This window comes from Acanthaster planci, linkage group LG20 (assembly GCF_054643075.1).
Source record: "Acanthaster planci isolate LZ-2023a linkage group LG20, COTS_SCS, whole genome shotgun sequence".
In the NCBI taxonomy this organism is placed as follows: Eukaryota; Metazoa; Echinodermata; class Asteroidea; order Valvatida; family Acanthasteridae; genus Acanthaster; species Acanthaster planci.
In genome coordinates this window covers 9,079,835-9,100,225 of record NC_141796.1, presented here as the reverse complement: position 1 = coordinate 9,100,225, position 20,391 = coordinate 9,079,835, and the positions used below count along the sequence as shown (strand labels likewise).

At 44.2% G+C, this 20,391-nt stretch overlaps 1 protein-coding gene across 6 annotated transcripts in view; it reads right to left on the bottom strand.

Annotated features, from left to right (window-relative positions):
• LOC110975057 (uncharacterized) overlaps window positions 1-20,391 on the bottom strand; it is a 39,542-nt gene that overhangs the window by 6,772 nt on the left and 12,379 nt on the right. For 5 of the 6 annotated variants that reach the window (XM_087130310.1, XM_087130305.1, XM_087130309.1 and 2 more), the window contains exons 4-16: window positions 15,505-20,226; window positions 14,620-14,772; window positions 13,603-13,858; window positions 12,255-12,409; window positions 11,950-12,093; window positions 10,825-10,992; window positions 9,578-9,747; window positions 8,712-8,811; window positions 8,276-8,482; window positions 7,022-7,186; window positions 5,870-5,925; window positions 4,854-4,923; window positions 1,779-1,880 (exon numbers count right to left, since the gene is read on the bottom strand). In XM_087130310.1, coding sequence (XP_086986436.1) covers window positions 1,779-1,880; window positions 4,854-4,923; window positions 5,870-5,925; window positions 7,022-7,186; window positions 8,276-8,482; window positions 8,712-8,811; window positions 9,578-9,747; window positions 10,825-10,992; window positions 11,950-12,093; window positions 12,255-12,409; window positions 13,603-13,858; window positions 14,620-14,772; window positions 15,505-20,226 — 6,468 coding nt within the window. The remainder of the gene's footprint in view (window positions 1-1,778; window positions 1,881-4,853; window positions 4,924-5,869; window positions 5,926-7,021; window positions 7,187-8,275; window positions 8,483-8,711; window positions 8,812-9,577; window positions 9,748-10,824; window positions 10,993-11,949; window positions 12,094-12,254; window positions 12,410-13,602; window positions 13,859-14,619; window positions 14,773-15,504; window positions 20,227-20,391) is intronic. The other variant, XM_087130308.1, reaches the window with a different exon arrangement.

The window sequence follows — 20,391 nt, the reverse complement described above, 5'->3', positions numbered from 1 at the left end:
TTTTTCAGTTTGTTTCTGCATTCAGTTGGGGACCCTGAACAATAGAGGACAATAAGGTCCCCGATTGACAGAGGGTCCCCGATTGACAGAGGGTCCCCGATTGACAACTGTGTACAAAACATATGGGTGGTCTTCTACAAAAGTTCAAGTACAAACAAAAGAGGAACAATAGGGGGTCCCCAGTTGCAGGCAAATACACACTTGTCTGTGTTTTCAGGTGTGGTTTTTGTCAGAAATATTTAAATAATTTTTTTTATCAATGGTGTGATTTTTAATTATGATATTTATCTCACAAAATAGCCAAATGGAATTTTCCATCAGGGATAATAAAGTTGAATTGAATTGAATTGTAAAGCAGTTTGAGATCTTTAATGTACGACGCTAAATCAATAAATTATTATTATTTGCCCTATTGAAAAATTACCATGCCATTGTCCTCTTACTAAATTCATATTATTATTAAATATTTTAGATGATTGAAATTATACAAGTGTAGTTTACACAGCTAGAGTTTGGCAAACCTCTAGGAACAGTCCATCGCCGAGTGGCACTACCAACAGACGCGCTAATAATCCCTCCCTCCATCTCTCGTCAACCAAATTTACTGTTGTAGGGCTCTAACCAAGAGCCATGCAATGCACCTACACAGAGTTACTGGATTACAGTTGGCTTTTTGCCAGACTTGAGCCGAATAAGAAAGGGGCATTTTTCCCCCCCCTTATTTTTTTTATACTGTGTTTCGGGAGAATGTGGGTAATCCACTTGCGAGGATTGGTACAACTCGGCATTTTCAAAAATTATCCAGTTTCAACATGCTGGCACATTTGCTCTGATCCAACTACTCACAAGCACTGAATTTGCTCCCAAAAATCCCTTTGGGAACCAAAAATTTGCACTGCAGCTAGCGTAGCTTCGGTAATTCAATTGCAATTCCTGGAACGATATCCATTTCCTCTTGGCTAGTTGTCAATTACTCCGCGGAAGTGTTCATGGGCTTTATGGATCTATTCGAGGGGCTCTCAGACCAATTTCTGACTGCAAGTTGTCTCGGTTTTGGAGGGAGGGGCTATACAAGATGGTCATTCAATCTCAACTTTTAAAACAGCCATTTGGCAAAAGCTGCAAACAGCATCGTTGTCAGAAACCAGGGAAATAGTTATATGTTAATTTCCATTTTATATCGTCCAGACTTTGCAGTTTGTAAAATAGAGGAGATAACAAGGTAAAAATGTGCTTAGCAGGGAGAGACGTATTTGAAGCAAAGTGAATTAAGACACCAACGAGGGGGCCAAACGCTGAAGCTCCCAAAAAACTTAATTTTTGTTATCAAGGTAATGGCTTGCATTTTCTACGAGTAATTTTGACTCTCTGATTGAAATGAACAATGAAGCAATTACAGAAACGAAGCATTAAGAGAATGGTGAGACAAGTCATTTGAAAAATCGATTCTTATTTTTCTTTCAATGAACAAGCAATCATCTGCTTGTTGGGGAGAAAAATCCTGAGGCCAGGCAAAATATTCTCAAGCAGGTAGCTTTTTTACCTCTTTTACCTCAAGCTATTAGAAGAAAAAAAGGTGATAATTGTAATCGCCGAACAAGTCTTTAACATCAAATCAACGACCCCAGGCTTTCAGGCAAGCTTTTCTTTTTGTTCTACCTTCCATCACAAGAAATAATTCCCCCCCCCCACGGGATAGGCTAGAGATCGAGTTACAAATCCGATAACAACCTTCCTGAAGAGCTGACGGAGAGATCAAAAACACAAGCGACACTTACCGACGTATGCAAAGGCTGAGCACCAGACGAGGCAATGGTGTCTTCCACAGGTGCAACGTCGACTTTGTGCTTGGAGACCTTTCTCTTCTTAGATTTCTTCTTCTGGAATATGAAACCAAACAAAAAGAGAAAAACAACCCAATAATCAATGTCTTCATAACAGCCAGTTATTTATCAGCTGATATGCCAGCTTGTGTTTTTCTCGAAATATTTTTCCTCCAAACGCTTGCTGCTTTTGTTTCCTATGAAATGACTGCATGGTTGATTCAGCAACTTCTGTTTCTGTGGCACCACAAATTCTTCCCCAAACGCATTTTATCAAAAACTGTGCCACTCCGCTTGGCATCAATGCTTATTCTGCACGAGACATAAAATGATCACTTTGATTGGGAACCTGTCACATCTGCCAGCAGTCCAATGTCGACCTTCTATGCAATACACAGAAGCCTATCTGCTGAGCACAGGACACTTCGACTGACCATGCCAAATGACCACATCCATAGGTGGGGACCCGTCCAATCAAACTAGCCATGCCTTGTATTAATGTTGGGACTTGACTCTGCAAACCTATGATAGGTGTGGCTTGACCCAGCTCCCCAGCTAACCCCCAGCTGGCGTGAGGGTCTTTGTTGATGGACCTATTACACGTGGCTTAGATGACATCATCAGCACTGTTGCCACAACAACATGCACTGAATGCCCCTTGCAGTGCTTCAGGCCCCCTGGACCAAGGCCGTCATGATCAACATTTGGTCCCCTCTGGCCTTCTGGATCGTGTCCATCAAAATCCCCCCCATAAGAGATAACGGATTCTGATGAATTTGGGATGGTTCGGATAATAATAACCAGACACTACACAGTCAAGCTACACTCTTTGCTGTCAGTTCAGACAATTCCTCGCTACTTTAAACATGGCAGGAAAGAAAAAAAAACCTGCTTTTAAACATCTCCCTTATAAAAATTTTCAAGGAAAACCTGTGACGTTCACCTGAGGCAATGCTTGATACAGTCAATTTAAGCGGCACCACAGGACCCTTTATTCCTGTGGGCCACCTGCAATATACAATTCCCAGTTTCAACCTGACATTGTGGAGTGACATCCACGGGGGAAATCCTAAGGTAATGAAGTCCTGCTTCAAGATGGTGATTAACGTCTCGGGAGACAACTGACACTACAACTGCACTGTGCCGTCTCCTGACAACTGACATTTAATTTCACACTTAATTGAGGGAGTTTGCGAGAAAAAACAAAGAAAATTCACGCCAACGAAGATGACAGAATAAATAGCGATCACAGCGAGCAGTCAGCAACGTGAATGCAGGTGAAAAAACTGTAAAAACTAACAAAGGGATGATAAATATGGAGCTAAATTTGCAGTGCAAGTCCACTTTGTATGACGGATTGATCTTAAGAGTCAGACACAGGTGCCTGTCTTGATCTGATAGAGCTATAAAATTGCCGATCTCCATTTTGTCCGGCACCTGGCATGGAGTAACTACAAACAACCTGCACTCACTCAGCGGTCCCCTGATAAAAGGCAGAGCAGACTGTCTGAAACATTGAGTACCCTCTGGTTCTTTCCAGAACCACACATCCTCAAAGAGATCTGGTGCTACCAAAATCCTTTTTACCGAACCTTGCCGCAGAGAGATAGGTCTTAGTAAAGTGGCTAGCCCGTGGACACGACACATTACCATCAGCTGCATTCGAGCCCCTGACTCCATGATCGCAAGTCACACGTCCCTACAATTCCCTATGTCACATTCCACTCACAGAAATTCTCAAGTGTGAATTTACCACACACAACTGGAAAGAGAAACGTTAAGAAATCCATCCATGGGGAGCACTGCACTCAGACCTTTTAATGAGACCGAGGGATCTTTCTCTTGAGTCAGTTGCGGCAGCGCAAGCCACTTTGATGTCTTGTGGTATTCTGGTATTTTGACTGAGCATTACCTAAAGGATTCGTAACTGCAGAAAGGACGCGCGCCCTCTCGATTGCAGAGGAAAAGTGAAGTGGGCTGCAACTTTCACGGCAAATATCACTGGCAGAAGACTGGCGCAGCTTTTTAACGATCTATCTTCTGTGACCTCATGAGACATTTCCCCTACAGGAGGGTCACTTTTATAATGGAGGATACCTACTGGATGGGAAAACAAGAACAAACCCTTAATGGTGCGTGGATCTTTCAAGGATGTAGTGCTGTTGGCAAGCTCTTTTCTGAGTCAGCAAAAAAGCAAGTCCCTCCTAAGCCATTGCCAGACCCAGAAAAGGAGATTACTATCAGAGGTTTTATTGCCAGAGTAAAGCTACCTCAAAGGGCTAGAAACCTTATGAAACAGGACTGTCCCAGTAATGAATAGAGCTTCTTAAACAGCAAGAGGTGTAAACATGGCTGGCAATTTTATTTTGCTCGCCGAACCAAAACAATACTCTCAATAAAAAGGAACACCTTTACACCTTGTAATCAATGGGCAGTTAGTGTGTTTTCTGGAGAGAGTGCTCATTAATAATCTAAGGAGGACGTAAACGAGTTTGAACTTGTCAAGAGCAGATTTTGAAACAAGTGAAAAATTCCATGAACTACCCCAGAAAGCAGTCTTTTTCTACATGCAGTGAAAAGTTTGACATTTGGAAAAGGCAACCTTTTTCTTGCTGGCAGCTGGTGGCAAGAAGCATGTTCTTACAAGTCTGTGCCTTGCACGAAATGTTCTCCATTGATCATTAAGATTCTCGTGTTTGGGGAAGAAAAAAAAATCAATGTCCCCGAGAGACGGAGAGAGGAAATGACTCTGTGTAAACATGCCAATTACCTGCGTTCCTGACCAATACCGAGCACACTGCAACACCCCCTGCCTTTTCCCCGCCCCCCCCAACTTCCCTTTGGTGTGATTTTTTTCTACCGCTCGAAAATCAAACTCAAGACAGAAAAACAAGTCATAACACACCATTTTGGCTAGTTGCCAAAGTTTTTTTGTGCTCTTTGATGTGACCAGCATGTTTAGTCCTTTTGTTTGGACATTCTCGACACTGATCGGGTATTAAAGCTGTCTCCCTCTGTTCAGTTTTATACCTTATTTGGTATATCCGTCGACGGCATGTTGTCCAATTTCCAACGATCGCTCCGGGACTTCTTGATGCTCCTTTGGCAAAAAAAACACAGAGTCACTCACTTTGTGATACTGTTTCAGGAGAATGTACTTTCCGTATGGAAGCAGAAAATACACATGGGATATCATAGTGCGACAGAGTCTCGTCAAAAATGTCAAAGTTCTACGTGAGCACAAGGTTTCCCCGAGATCGCCCGCCAAAGCAGTAGGCGTGTGTTTGGCAAACAGCCATACCTCATGCATACAGCCAATCGGCACTGTGGATTTTAACTGACTCAACTTGTCTCGGCCCTACTGAGTCTGTCAACTCCTCTGTGCTGTGAGACCCAATTAATGAAAGTTACAGTCTGACCAAATGCAGAAGCCATTGCTGTTGCATTCATTTGTTAAATGCCTTTTTGGCCTATAAAGGCTTTGCGTGGTAGCCATCTTGCAGGGCAGTTCGTTTGTTCCACAGGGAAACCTCCTTTGTGCATACCCTTTGGTACAAAAGAACTGGCCTGCAAGATGGCAGCCATGCAAACCCTCTATAGGGCACTGTGACTTGCTGAACTGCATATGTACGGCAGGTTTAGGAATGGGTGCAACACATGCCTCAGTGAAGTGCTGTGGCTTTGTGGTTATTGGAGCGTTGGATTTGTAGTCAGCAAGGAAAGCCGCAGGTTGTGCGTTCAAATCCAGCCTGGGGTCATGGGGCATGTGCCCTTGGGCAAAGCACTTTGCCACTCATTGCTTCTCCCCACCTAGGGGTAATTGGGTTACTCTGGGTGTTTGTCCCGAAATGGCTGCATCGAGCTGTACACTCCCCAGGATGCTGAGATGGTATTTAGAAAGTGTCATAGGCCCAATGAGCAGGGGTAATAACAACGGGGAAGGCACCCTCCGCAATTTCTGGGAGGATAGGATGCCCATTGTAAATGTCTCTATGATAATTTATTATCTATCATGCATGGAGTCTCCCCAACTCCGCTCAAGTTACCTTGACGTGGGATTAGCGTCTCCGTGGTCAGCGACTTGTTCGAGGTCTTTCTTCTTCTGACAAAAAAATAACCAACAAAAAAAAAGCCTAATCCGGTGGAGCTTTGGGTATTATTAAATTCTGTTCTCCACTAACATGCTCGGTAAGAAACGCCTAACCATAACCCCTCAGGGTGTATGTAGAAATCATATTGGAATTGGGGAATTGAGGACTGTGAGGGGGAATCAGTGCTTTCCAAGACCTTTTAGGATAAGACTTTCACAGGCTTACATGGTCTAGGACTAGAACGGCATCAGTCTCACTAGGTTTTTTTGTGATGTTCATTTTAATAAGTCAGGCTCTCATGCCTGCTGCTGCTTTAGCCGACTTTCTCGGAAAAATTGGCACTGCATGAAAGAGGCAGGTCTTATACACTCGTGCACAGATAAAGTCTGTGATATGCAAGGATGACAACTACTGGTGCACGGGGAAAAAAAGTTGGGAAACAGTTAATAACATTTGACAACGTGAAACATTATTTGAAACCACTTCAAAACGGCCCTTGTGTGGCAAAATAAAGCAAAATCAAATTTAAACATCGATCAACTGCCTTTTTTTGTAAACAGTTGTTTTGTTCTGCAAATTAATGGGATTAGAGGGGGTTACGTTATTTAATAATTTTGTTTTACCTTCCTTTCAGGTTTCAAGGTAAATATCTGGCTAGTTTCAAATTACGATGCAACCTGAAAAAGTTGACATTTCAAGCTTTACCACAAAACAATGCGCTGCGACAGTGTGCGGGAGAAAGCCAAGAGGAGGGTGGATTCCATCCCCCCACTCCACCTTGTTTGGGGTCTAAACTGACACCCACTCTGCCTCGTTCGGGTATAAACTGACACCCGCTCTGCCTCGTTCGGGTATAAACTGACACCCACTCTGCCTCATTCGGGGTATAAACTGACACCTACCCCGCCTCGTTTGGGTATAAACTGACACCCACTCTGCCTCGTTCGGGTATAAACTGACACCCGCTCTGCCTCGTTTGGGGTATAAACTGACACCCGCTCTGCCTCATTCGGGTTTAAACTGCCACCCACTCTGCCTCGTTCGGAGTATAAACTGACACCTACCCCACCTCGTTTGGGTATAAACTGACACCTTTGTTGCAGTCACCTTTTTGTCACCGTCTTGCCTCTCGTGCAGCTCTCTGGTCAGCTTCTCTTGCAGCTTCTTGTCCTTCCTCAATGACCGTCTCTTCTCCGGTGGCCTTTGCTTCCTCCTCTCATAGTCAGAGCTCAGCTGGTACGGGGTGCCCCTCTCGAGGTCTCCGTACCATGTCTGAAAAACAAAACAAAATGTTTTCACATTGCTCTTCAAAACTGATCAACCTTTGTGTGCATTTATCCGTATATAGAATCAATGCAAACATAGTGTGCTCATTGTTGATGCTATTTAGGTCAAAGCAAATGTTATACTGCCCTCTTGTGCTCATTTTTGGAGTCAAAGTGAATGTAAATTACAAGAGCTTTTCTTGTGCTTCAGCACGGAGTCCATGCTTACATTAACCACTACCAGCCGGGGACTCCGGGATCGGAGCCGTATGGTTTATATGTGTGGCCGGGGTCTCCGAACTCGGACAAAGGAAACAGGGCCTGTAACAAAAGACCGTACTCCGAACAAAAGACCAGGCTGCTGGGCATGACCATCATTTTTCGCTCTCAAAAGTGGTGATAATCCAGCGTTATTTAGAAACCGTATACCAGGGTTTGGGGTATTTAGAGCAAGCGGATTACCACCGGGGACAAAAGCTCTCCACCACCGCAGCGATGAGCCACACAGCACCGCTGCATGCTAATCTGGCCCCTATTGAAAAGAGGTCAGCAGTGCACTGAGCCAGGTTCGTGAACAAAAGACAGCTGTATAACACCGCACAATCTGGGCTCTGTTTACAAGGCTGCAGGCCTGGCTGAAATATTCGGGCGTCAATAAAGGTCAGCTGTCAACTTAGAGTAGTGCCTGAAGATTACTCCGTGCGGCTATAAACGACTGTTAAATGGAATGATGAATTGTTGAAGGATTTTGAAAACGGAAAAAATGATAGTCATGCCGGCCCAGCATCCTCAACGTTGAAAAATGCCCCAGTCCGAAGTGGTTAAAGCGTCCCCTTTTGTTCATTAACAAACATCGTGGCACCCTTAATTTGGGATTTTTTTTTAACCCTGCCCGATGTGTATTTTAACACTGTAGCCCCCCAAGGCTTGTGAAAAAAACAACCCTTGGAGGTCGAACCCACGACCTCCTGCTTACTAGTGCAGACGTCTTAACCACTCGACCACCGAGCTTGTCAGTGTCACGGCACCCTCTTCTGTCAACGCATGGACCCAATGCAATCGAGCAGTCTCTGAAATCAGCATGATTGGACGTTACCTGCGGGATGATGAGGGCCGCCGGGTCCCGCTCCCTTTCACTATCGCTGCCGTACTCGGCTACCAGCGGATGGGGCTTCAGCGGAGGCAGTTGGGCGTGGGCGTCCGGATAGACGGAGTTCCGGAACCGGACTGGGGGCGGCTTGGGCAGCGGCCTGCCACCCCCTGCGGCAGGTGGGGCTTGCACATGACTGAAGAGGGGCTCCTCCTACAATACACAAAATACGAGCATTTTGTAATGCCTTTTCACTTGCACTGGTTAGCCAAAAGTTGACAAAGAAGCCGACCTTATTTCAATATCCTAGTCTGCGTCAATAAGAGCTATGTCAATAATGAAGTATGTGTACTGTGTATTGAGCCAATCAGATGATGATGAAGGTGCATAGCAACCAATGGGATTTCAGATGTTTTTAATCTACTGTTTACTGCATTCCGACCTGTTCGGACATGGAGCCATCCGAGGCGTCACTCTGTCCGTCTTCTTTCTTGGCATCTTGTCTTTTGGTTGGTGCTTGCCTCTGCGCAGCGGATTCCTTCCTGTGGACATTACAGATTGCGAGTCACTTCAATAAATACCCAGTTCGGAAAAAAAAAAACCGAAACAGCTGCGGATATGTGCAAAGAATGCTTTTCAATGTCGCTGCTGTGTCTTGATGCATAATTAACTCCGAGGCTGAGTCAGCAGGTTCGGGCTGTGGCTGAAAACAACACCTGTATGCGTTGACGGTGAGCCGCTGGCTAGCGGCTCCAGCCACTTCCCACAGAAAAGTGCCTTACGGCGAGCCGCATCCACTTGATTCGGACGTACACATCTCCACTATGGGTCGGATCAATGCATGCTTGAGCATGATACACAAGTGGACCAATATAACCGAGAAACAATACTCATACTCATTCGATACTTTGGTCTAATTGTTAACCGAGCCAAACAAGGGCACGTTCTTCTCAAGTGTTACCGCAAGACTACACTAACTCAGTATGCTTAAATCTTCTGTGCACATACATTTGAAAAGGTTTTGTGCGCATGTATTTGAAAATTTGTTTTGTGTTCATCACTGGGAAAGCCCGAGGGACAATCCTCTACCAACCACTGGTTGATTTTTCATGGTACCCAGGATGTGTTTTGTACACAGTTTACCAGGGAGAAAAACTGCCCAGTTGTCGGCCAACAAATGGTCGTTGCTCAGACTTTCCCACTGGCGCCAAGAAAAGTGCCCTCGGTTGGCTGCCTTCAGTCAGCCACACAGCACCCCCGACAGTTTTGGCACACACAGGATAACCTGAATGCAGACAGTAGACTTACTGGACGGCTCCGTTTTCCCTTTGTCGGTCAGGCAGGGTACCGTTGGCCCGATTCTTGACTGGCAGCCGTTTGTCCAGCGAGGTCTCCTCCACGACCACCTCCCCTCTTGCTATGTCCACCCGTAGCCGGCCGAACTCTGTCGACATGCCGGTGGCTTTCTCCATGGTGGTCTGCAAGAGCAAAGGTCAGGATACCAATTCAGTCAATTAGGTAACGCAAATTTATTTCTTTATATCTGATCATCCAACAGCGCATTTAGCGCCAATTACGGGATGATAATGAGTGAAGAAGACAATGAAGAAATGTTCAGTTTTAAATGTGGGAGGAAAACCCCGGATAAATGGTTGAGGGGTAAACCCACGGACTCAGGTAGGGACTGACAACCCAATCCACACGTGGACCGAGCCGGATTCGAACCCAGGTCCCCAGAGGTGGAAGGCGAGGAAAGAAACACTTTGCCAACCTGACTCCCAAGGTCGGACGGGCAAAAACCTCAAAGCTATGCCATTAGATTCCATCCAGGCGCCATTTTTCAGATGGTAGCAGATGGTGCTGTTTAAATGGAAACCCTGTTATTGTAAAAGTCTCACAAAAAAATAATTGCTTTATCCTTGATTGATAACCAGCAGTGTGGTGACAAGAGTGTGCCTATAAACCTGATCAGCATGGCAAAATGGGTGGAATTTGAACCAGGTTCCCAGATAAAGAAGACAAGGGAAGTATCCATGCTCAAACTGTTGATGTCGTTACTTTCTGAAAGCAATATACCAGTACTTCTTTATTAGACACTAAAAATGCTCCTTTTCTGTGATCAACTCCTACATTACTGTGCTATCGACTCAGAGGAGTCAGATGACAAATCAAATATGCATAAAGACAAGTCAGATCCCAAGTCAAATGACATGTCGAACGAGTGTCAAATATGTCAAACCACTAGTCAACATGGTCAAACTACAAAAACCTACCAAATCACATTGTCCAATGGCAAGTCAAAACACATGTCAAATCAGAAAGTCAAATCACAAGTACTGTAGTGTGAACAAAGGTGCCCCTGTGCAACAGCTTACTGGTAAAACTTGAGAATTGAGACTGCATGACTTGTAGAAAACAGTTACCGGCCAAAAATTCATGTCCTGTACTTACTGTCCCTGACTGGTTCCCTGCTGGTTTTGCTTAGCACAGCCATTTGTTCAAACACCTCAGCAAAATGAGGCCCGGATCCTAACCCCACACCTCGAGCAACTCACCATTTCTATGACTTTGGTCTTCGCCGCCTTACGTTGGCAGAGGCGGATCCAGTAGATGATGAAGATGGCCAAAGCGATGAGGAGGATTCCGCCCAGAACAGAGATCAAAATAATCCAGAGGGTGTAATCTGGCCCCGTCGAAAAGAGCAACACACCAGGCTCTAGTACCTGCAACATTAGCATTCTTATTACACTACATACATATTCATGACCATATACACCTCTTTGATTGGTTAATGTTACATGTAGTTATACCTTCCTCCTTGATTCAAGAAACATGTTACATACGCTGAATCATCCAGTAACTCTGCCCAAAGATAAAAATGTATGACTCTACAATATCCTGCTATAATTCTTGTGTAAAGCCTGGTTTCCATATTGACGTGAGAAATGCAGAGAGCAACGCAATCAAGACGCAAACCGCAACGCAGACATATGGAAACATGTCAAACGGAACTGTTGCCAAAGATGCAAACCAGCCCCAGACGGATCGGCAAAGTTGAGCCCGGTTCAACTTTAGTGACTGTCTGCGCCAAGTCGCCAATTAGGCCTATACAAACACGCACACTGGCATGACGAGTGTACGATGTTTCTCTCGTTTTGCTTAGTACCACTCATTTTGTCCATTTTCTCCTTATTGCTGGAATAAGCAGCCCCAATCGTCAACAAAAAAACTGACCATGAACAAACTACATCAAACTGGAGTATCATTTTGGCTTCAAGAGGCTACATTGCCACCTAAAAAGGCATTAGTTACAAAAATTTTCCGAGTCTCGCATGTCATTTTGTTTAATTTTTTTTTGGGTGGAATGACGTCGCACAGCATCTCTTCCGCAACTGTCTGCGTCTTGACGTCTTGTGGACCGTCTGCGTTACAAACGACCATAAGGAAACCAAGCTTAATAGACTAGTCAATGGTCAAATCTGACACGAGATCTTGCTTTTTTGGTACTATGATACCCAAAAGATAAAGTATCACATCCTGGCGACAGCCATGTTTGATTCTACAGGAACTCTTTAGTACAATCCAAACCTGACCTGCAGAATATAAGAATCACATTCGCCATGCAAAGTTGTTGTGTTTCCAATAAAAGATCTGATACGCCATTTTCTTTCCTGCATTACCTCAAATCCTAGAGTAAGCGAAAGTCGCTGCAGCGTGAATTTTGCAAAAACGGCCAGGGCTTCCGAGCCCGGTATGACTTGGTCCCTGCGGATGACGTAGAACGAGAATGTCACTTCCTGGTTGGTCCTTACGACCCGGTATTCCTGTACGGATGATAATAAACAAGAGCTGCATCATACAAGTACAAGGGACCGACAATTGTATAGTTAATGAGCCAGTTCAGTCCAGACCTTTTAGGGCAAAAGCTGTCCAGGTGCTTTTTACTAGTTCGACTTGAGAGTTAAACAGAAGAGTTTGAACTTACCACAATGTCTATGACGTTGCCCGGGTCTGTTGACTGGCGCCTTTGTCGGCTGTGGCCTGCTGCAGATGTCTTCAGGGTGCTCAGACGCCTTACAAATCGCCACTTCTCAGGACCTGGTTTACTAATTGTCAAGACCCCTCCTTGGTGAGCAGCGCCTGCATTACACCGAGGGCCAAAGTGGGACAAAAATGGGGTTTTTCCACAGAAATCAATCCTTAGAGTGCGCAACAAACCGACTAGACGGCAACTGAAACCTGCCAAGTCCAGACTTGGTTTCACACCATATCTAGACATATGCTTCACAAACATAGTCCAGTGTCTCACAGGCACGACAGACACAGTGTTGGTCTGATCATTTTATTTCTACTGGCCCTCTGTTTCAAGGTGGTCTACTAACAAGCGTTCATGATTTCATACAAGAGGAAAGCTTCACGGGTATCAAAAGTCAGTGTTGTACATGTATAAGAGTCCGTCACAAGTCCCTTCAGAAGTCTCTTCGGAAGTCCAGTCACAAGTCCAGTCACAAGTCCCTTCATAAGGCCAGTCACAACTGACAGGGTGAACAGTCACAACAGCATGCTTTTGTCACAACTCATTTGACGAGCTTGTGATGGACTTGAATACAACACTGTCAAGATCTGATTTAGAGCGAGAGTTGTGCTGGCTTCTGGAGTTGACCACACACTCTTCCTCGGCCCTAACTTTTGCAGACCTTTAAAGACATCAGTTCTAAATAGATCAGTCATGAATGGGGGAGCGAAATACTTATGACCGTCACTACAAAATACGCAGTGCAACTGTATTGAAAGATTGTTGACCACGGAGAGACCATAGATTTACCTAACTTAATGCTAGGTTTCAACAAAATCCATTCACTGTGAAGCAGTACATCACTGCAACCTATGATTTCAGATAGTGTTGTAGTGAAGTTCAAGTCACAAGTCTTTTCTCAAGTCACAAGTAATTTGATAAACAGTGAACAATGCCAGTCTCCCTACATACCCAGTGGCTCGCAATTGCAAGGGTTTCTGGACTTGCAATGGCTTTGTACCAACCAAAACTATCGGCGGCCATTTTACCGTGCCGAATACAAAGGCAGTGGTGGGCTTGCTTGCCATTGTAACCACTGATGCCAAAAACGAAATCTGGTTGACAATGGCGAACGAACCTTTGTTTTACCTTTGTATTTGGCATGGTAAGATGGCTGCTGGTGGCTTCCCTGAACTCTGTGTGCTGATTAAGGGCATTATGGAGATTTTTTTACGAAGTCCGTGCTCGCAAAGAGTGATTACTGAAGGCCTTGACTAGCAACAACCATCTCCAACAACAAATTACTGTTTCCCCTTACTTTTCATGATGATATTTCTTCTCCTCCCTTGGGGGCTTTCTCTCCGACGACGGGTAGCTCCGCTGCCCTCCAGGTACAACTCCTCCAGCCGATTCCGGATGTCCATCTTGAAGCCGGACTGGTTGTAGTCCGTGTCTGGCACCACCAGGACCACTTCCAGCACATCGTCGGTCTGCACTCCGGGGACAGGGTACGGGTGGTCAGGGGTGGGCGTAGGGAGGTCTGGGGGGACCAAGGGTTTGGGCCGTGATGTTACCTGGCAGAGAAAAAAGGAAAGTTAATTCCAGGCTTTCTTGCTACACGTGACTCAAAATGCCCTCTACCCCAATGTTTTCAGGTGAGAACTTTACCGAATCCTCCACGATCCAGCACTGCGCAACAGCAACTCAGCACATTCTGTGGCACTGCAAAGCTCTCCAAATAGATTTAAAAGAACATTTCTTACATGTAGTTGTAGAGGTCTACGGTAGCACCGTGCAAGGATCTCTCTTTTATGAGCACGCATGGTTCTGAAGACAACCGGAGAGTACTCAGCATTTCGGACAGTGTGCTCTGTCCGTCGTTAGGAGACTGCAGAGGTTCCCTTCAGAACCACACATACATGTACTCAAAAAAAAATATCCTTGCATGGTGCTGCCGCAAACCTGTACAACTAACTTGCTGCCTCCACCATGAAAAGCTTCAAAGCTCAAGAACATCTCTTGTTCAGAGTTGTTCGCACCATGTACACCTGAACTCCAAGCCTATTTTCCACAGCCTTCTGATCCCCGTTAAACCCTATGAAATGAGCAAGCAGCGCAGCACAGCGCACAAAATCGGCCATCAGGCCCATTATAGAACACTGGCAAGGTGCTGCAGTCTGAATATCCATCCAACTACATGTACTGCAAAACCAAGTGCTGAATGTTGACATCTTCTGGGTTGCTCTGCCAGCAACAGACAATCACCTGTCCCTCACTGACCGTCTCTCCAATTTGAAATCTAGACACATACATGTACGCTGCCAATGTTCCTCACCTCAACACCCATCTCAGCACTCATTGCTGCCAGACTGAGCGATGAGTACACCTGACTTGCAGCAACGGGCTCCTCGACCGTGCCATTCTCAGACAGGTAAAACTCGACATCCACATTGGCAGGATCTGCCGTCTGCCTCTGCATGTAGGTTATCTGATATACAGTAGATGGAAGCAGAAGTCTAATTATCAGCTTCAAGCATTGTTAATATGGGTGATTCACAATGCAGTGCGCCACCAAGAGGTTGTCATGGAGAGGGCTTTTTGCAGTGCATTATGGGACAAACAGTAAACAAAGCTTCATTCACAAACTGCACTGTGTGCGGAAAACACAACTTTTTTCCAAACATTCGTTTATCTTGGTTGAAAATTCGAAATTGCTTATTGCAAAGGGGTGTTAGGAAGTCCAAATGATGGTCTCTGTTTGGTGCAGGGAAAGTCTCCATCCATCAAATTTTCCAAAATTAAGTACTGGTACGAAGTGCGCTTAATTGTGGCAGCGTGTCGACTGTAAACTTGAAAAGTGATCCGTCTGCGGCAAACTCTTGGTGGCGCACTGTATTGTGAATCACCTGTATTGATACAACAGTCCTACTGCCTTGATTACATGATTTTTTTTAAGGGATGCGTTGTTTAGTAAGCTGATTACAAGTACCGGTGCATACACCTGAACTTATGGACATGATTTCTGTGCAAGAGAGTGTACTTATGAGACATTGAGAAATAACCAGTTTCCTTCACACAAGTACTGAAAGGGCTTTACCATTTCTTTTATTGTTTGTTAGAACTAAAAATGAAGCTTTCATCAGGCTACCAGTGATGACTGAAATTCTCATTAAAACCATGAACACTTGAGGATATGACAGACAGTGGACTGAATCCTTACCACAACGTCCACAGGATCTGTAGCCCTTCGATACCTTGCTGATCGCATGTGTTCTGCATTCCGCAGTTGTCTCTGATCTACCATCGAGGTTGCTTCCGCTGGAGACCGTCGCTTCCGGTTAAGATTCTGCTTGCCGTCCAAATAAAGCTTCTCCAAATCAGTTTCCATTTTGGCAACAAAGGTCTTGTCGTTAACATCCTGAGCTGCATCAACTATGATCTCCATGCGGAGGGTCTTGTCAGCAGAGACAGGAGGCCTGGAAGTGGCTTTTGTAGTAAGACTGGTTGCAGGAGTTGTCAACTTGGCTGTTGTAGCATCCACTAGCAAGGTCGTCCCGTATTTGGTCGCAGAGTCGTCAGTTGGTGTTCCCCTCGCAGATGTCGATCCTGCTGTCGTTGCATCAGTCTGTACGGCGTACGTGGTGCCACCTGTTGGAGTTCTTGCATCAGTTACCGATCCTGTTGCGGTAGCATCAACTTGGGTTGTTTTCGCTCCTACTGGTGGTGTTGCTGTTGCATCAGTTGCCTGCGTGCCGACTGCAGTTGTCGGCACCGCTGTTGTTGCTTCAATGGTAGTTGTACCAGCTTTTGACGTTGTTGCATCAGCCGTTTGTGTTCTGGCAGTAGTCTTTAATCCTGCTGTAGCTTCTACAGTTGTTGTAAGATCTGTCTGTGTTCCTAAAGAAGTTGTAATTCCTGCTGTGATTAAACCGTCTGCTGTTGTCTTGGTTTCCACTGTTGTTACATTATCTGTCTGTGTTCCTGGAGCAGTTGTCGGCCCGACTGTTGAGAAACTAATTTGTGTTGTCTCGGCTTCTGCAGTTTTTGCATTATCTGTCTGTGTAACTGAAGCAGTTGTTAGCCCTACTGTTGTGAAATTAAGTTGAGTTGTCTCAGTATCTACGGTTGTTCCAGAAGTGGTCTGAGTTCCCACAGCAGTTGTTGGCCCGACCGTTGGGCCATTAACTTGAGTTGTCTCAGTTTCTCCTGTTGTTGCATTATCAGTTTTTGTTCCTGAATCAGTTGTTGGCCCAACTGTTGTGAAATTAACTTGAGTTGTTTCCGTTTCCACAGTTGTCCCATTGGTGGTTTGTTCTCTAGCAGCAGTTGTTGGCCCAACTGTTGTGAAATTAACTTGAGTTGTCTCAATTTCTACAGTTGTTACATTACTTGTCTGTGTTCCTGAAGCAGTTGTTGGCCCAACTGTTGTGAAATTAACTTCAGTTGTCTCAATTCCTACAGTTGTTACATTACTTGTCTGTGTTCCTGAAGCAGTCGTTGGAACCACTGTTGTGAAATTAACTTGAGTTGTCTCAATTTCCACAGTTGTTACATTACTTGTCTGAGTTCCTGAAGCACTTGTTGGCCCAACTGTTGTGAAATTAACTTGAGTTGTCTCAATTTCTACAGTTGTTGCATTATAAGTTTTTGATCCTGAATCAGTTGTTGGCCCAACTGTTGTGAAATTAACTTGAGTTGTTTCTGTTTCCACAGTTGTCCCATTGGTGGTTTTTTCTCCAGGAGCAGTCGTTGGAACCACTGTTGTGAAATTAACTTGAGTTGTCTCAATTTCCACAGTTGTTACATTATCAGTTTTTGTTCCTGAATCAGTTGTTGGCCCAATTGTGAAATTAACTTGAGTTGTCTCAATTTCTACAGTTGTTACATTACTTGTCTGTGTTCCTGAAGCAGTTGTTGGCCCAACTGTTGTGAAATTAACTTCAGTTGTCTCAATTTCTACAGTTGTTACATTACTTGTCTGTGTTTCTGAAGCAGTCGTTGGAACCACTGTTGTGAAATTAACTTCAGTTGTCTCAATTTCTACAGTTGTTACATTACTTGTCTGTGTTCCTGAAGCAGTCGTTGGCCCAACTGTTGTGAAATTAACTTGAGTTGTTTCAGTTTCTCCAGTTGTTGCATTATCAGTTTTTGTTCCTGAATCAGTTGTTGGCCCAACTGTTGTGAAATTGACTTGAGTTGTTTCAGTTTCCACAGTTGTCGCATTACTTGTCTGTGTTTCTGAAGCAGTCGTTGGAACTACTGTTGTGAAATTAACCTCAGTTGTTTCCGTTTCCACAGTTGTTCCATTGGTGGTTTGTTCTCCAGCAGCAGTTGTTGGCCCAACTGTTGTGAAATTAACTTGAGTTGTTTCAGTTTCTCCAGTTGTTGCATTATCAGTTTTTGTTCCTGAATCAGTTGTTGGCCAAACTGTTGTGAAATTAACTTGAGTTGTTTCAGTTTCCACAGTTGTCGCATTACTTGTCTGTGTTTCTGAAGCAGTCGTTGGAACTACTGTTGTGAAATTAACCTCAGTTGTTTCCGTTTCCACAGTTGTTCCATTGGTGGTTTGTTCTCCAGCAGCAGTTGTCGGCCCTACTGTTGTGAAATTAACTTGAGTTGTCTCACTTTCTCCAGTTGTTGCATTATCAGTTTTTGTTCCTGAAGCAGTTGTTGGCCCAACTGTTGTGAAATTAACTCGAGTTGTTTCAGTTTCCACAGTCGTTGCATTACTTGTCTGTGTTTCTGAAGCAGTCGTTGCAACTACTGTTGTGAAATTAACTTGAGTTGTCTCAGTTTGTCCAGTGGTTGCATTATTAGTTGTTGTTCTTGAATCAGTTGTTGGCCAAACTGTTGTGAAATTTACTTGAGTTGTCTCAATTTCTACAGTTGTTACATTACTTGTCTGTATTTCTGAAGCAGTCGTTGCAACTACTGTTGTGAAATTAACTTGAGTTGTCTCACTTTCTTTAGTTGTTGCATTATCAGTTTTTGTTCCTGAATCAGTTGTTGGCCCTACTGTTGTGAAATTAACTTGAGTTGTCTCAGTTTCTCCAGTGGTTGCATTATTAGTTGTTGTTCCTGAATCAGTTGTTGGCCAAACTGTTGTGAAATTTACTTGAGTTGTCTCAATTTTGCCAGGTGTTACATTAATTGTCTGTGTTTCTGAAGCAGTCGTTGGAACTACTGTTGTGAAATTAACTTGAGTTGTTTCAGTTTCTCCAGTTGTTGCATTATCAGTTTTTGTTCCTGAATCAATTGTTGGCCAAACTGTTGTGAAATTAACTTGAGTTGTTTCCATTTCCACAGTTGTTCCATTGGTGGTTTGTTCTCCAGCAGCAGTTGTCGGCCCTACTGTTGTGAAATTAACTTGAGTTGTCTCAGTTTCTGCAGTTGTCACATTATCAGTTTGTGTTCCTGAAGTAGTTGTCAGTAGTAATGTTGTGGAATTAAATTGAGTTGTCCCAGCTTCTGCAGTCGTTGTATTATCTGTCTGTGCTCCTGAAGCAGTTGTTGGCCTTACTGTTGTGAAATTTACTTGAGTCGTTTCAGTTTGTCCAGTTGTTGCATTATCTGTTTGTGTAATGAAAGCAGTTGTTGGTCCTTCTGTTGTGAAGATATCTTGAGTTGTCTTAGCTTCTTGAGTTGTTGCATTACTTGTCTGTGTTCTTGAAGCAGTTGTAGGCCTGACGGTTGTGAAATTTAGTTGAGTCGTCTCAGTTTGTCCAGTTGTTGCATTTTCTGTTTGTGTAATGAAAGCAGTTGTTGGTCCTTCTGTTGTGAAGATATCTTGAGTTGTCTTAGCTTCTTGGGTTGTTGCATTACTTGTCTGTGTTCTTGAAGCAGTTGTAGGCCTGACGGTTGTGAAATTTACTTGAGTCGTCTCAGTTTGTCCAGTTGTTGCATTATCTGTTTGTGCAATGAAAGCAGTTGTTGGCCTTACTGTTGTGAAGATATCTTGAGTTGTCTTTGCTTCTTGAGTAGTTGCATTACTTGTCTGTGTTCTTGAAGCAGTTGTAGGCCTGACTGTTGTGAAATTTACTTGAGTCGTCTCAGTTTCTCCAGTTGTTGCATTATCTGTTCGCGTAATGAAAGGAGTTGTTGGTCCTTCTGTTGTGAAATTAAGTTGAACTGTCTCAGTTTCTACAGTTGTTCCAATAGTGGTCTGTGTTCCTGCAGCAGTTGTCGGTCCTACTGTTGTCAAATTATCTTGAGTAGTCACAGGTTCTGCAGTCGTTGTACTATTTGTCTGTGTTCCCAAAGCAGTTGTTAACCTGACTGTTGTGAAATTAACTTCAGTTGTCCCAGTTTCTACAGTTGTTGCATTACGTGTCTGTGTTTCAGAAGCAGTTGTCGGCCCTCCTGTCGTTCCCTCAGTTTCCATGGTTGTTACATTCCCTCTTTGTGTTCTTGCAGCAGTTTCCAATTGCATGGTGGTTGCATCAACTGCTGTTGTCACAGGTTCTACAGTTGTTGTATAAATTGCCTGTGTTTCTGCAACATTTGTTATTCCAGCCGTTGTTGGATCACGCATTGTTGTCTCAGCCCCCAGAGTTATTGTACCACTTGTCTGTATTTCAGTGGCTGTAGTCAATCCAAATGGACTGGTAGTTGAATAAACTTGGGTTTTCCCAGTTTCCACGGTTGTAGTATCTGTTATCTGTGTGCTTGGAGTAGTTGGCAACAATGTCATAGTGGCATCAAGTTGTGTTGTTGCAGATTCGGTGGTTGTTGCATCACCTTTGCGGGTTGCCGTAGAAATGGTAAATCCTGCTGTAGTTGCATCAACTTGACTTGTCACAGTCGTTGCATCACTCGTTTCTGTACTTGCACCACTTGTGAACCGTGATGCAGTTGTATCAACTGGAGTTGTTTCAACTTTTGTTGCACCACCTGATAGCTGTGTTGTTGCAAAGACCCTACCGGTACTTGGCAAACCGGTGGACTGAAATACAAAACAATGTAGACTGTCATATTAACTTTGCACTGGTGCATGAAATGACATGTACCGGTACATATTTTGGAGGTACATGTACTTCTCGTATAAATTCTTTATAACTTTAGACAGACGGTGCCTAGCTGACACATATGTAGTATATTGGATTTTTAC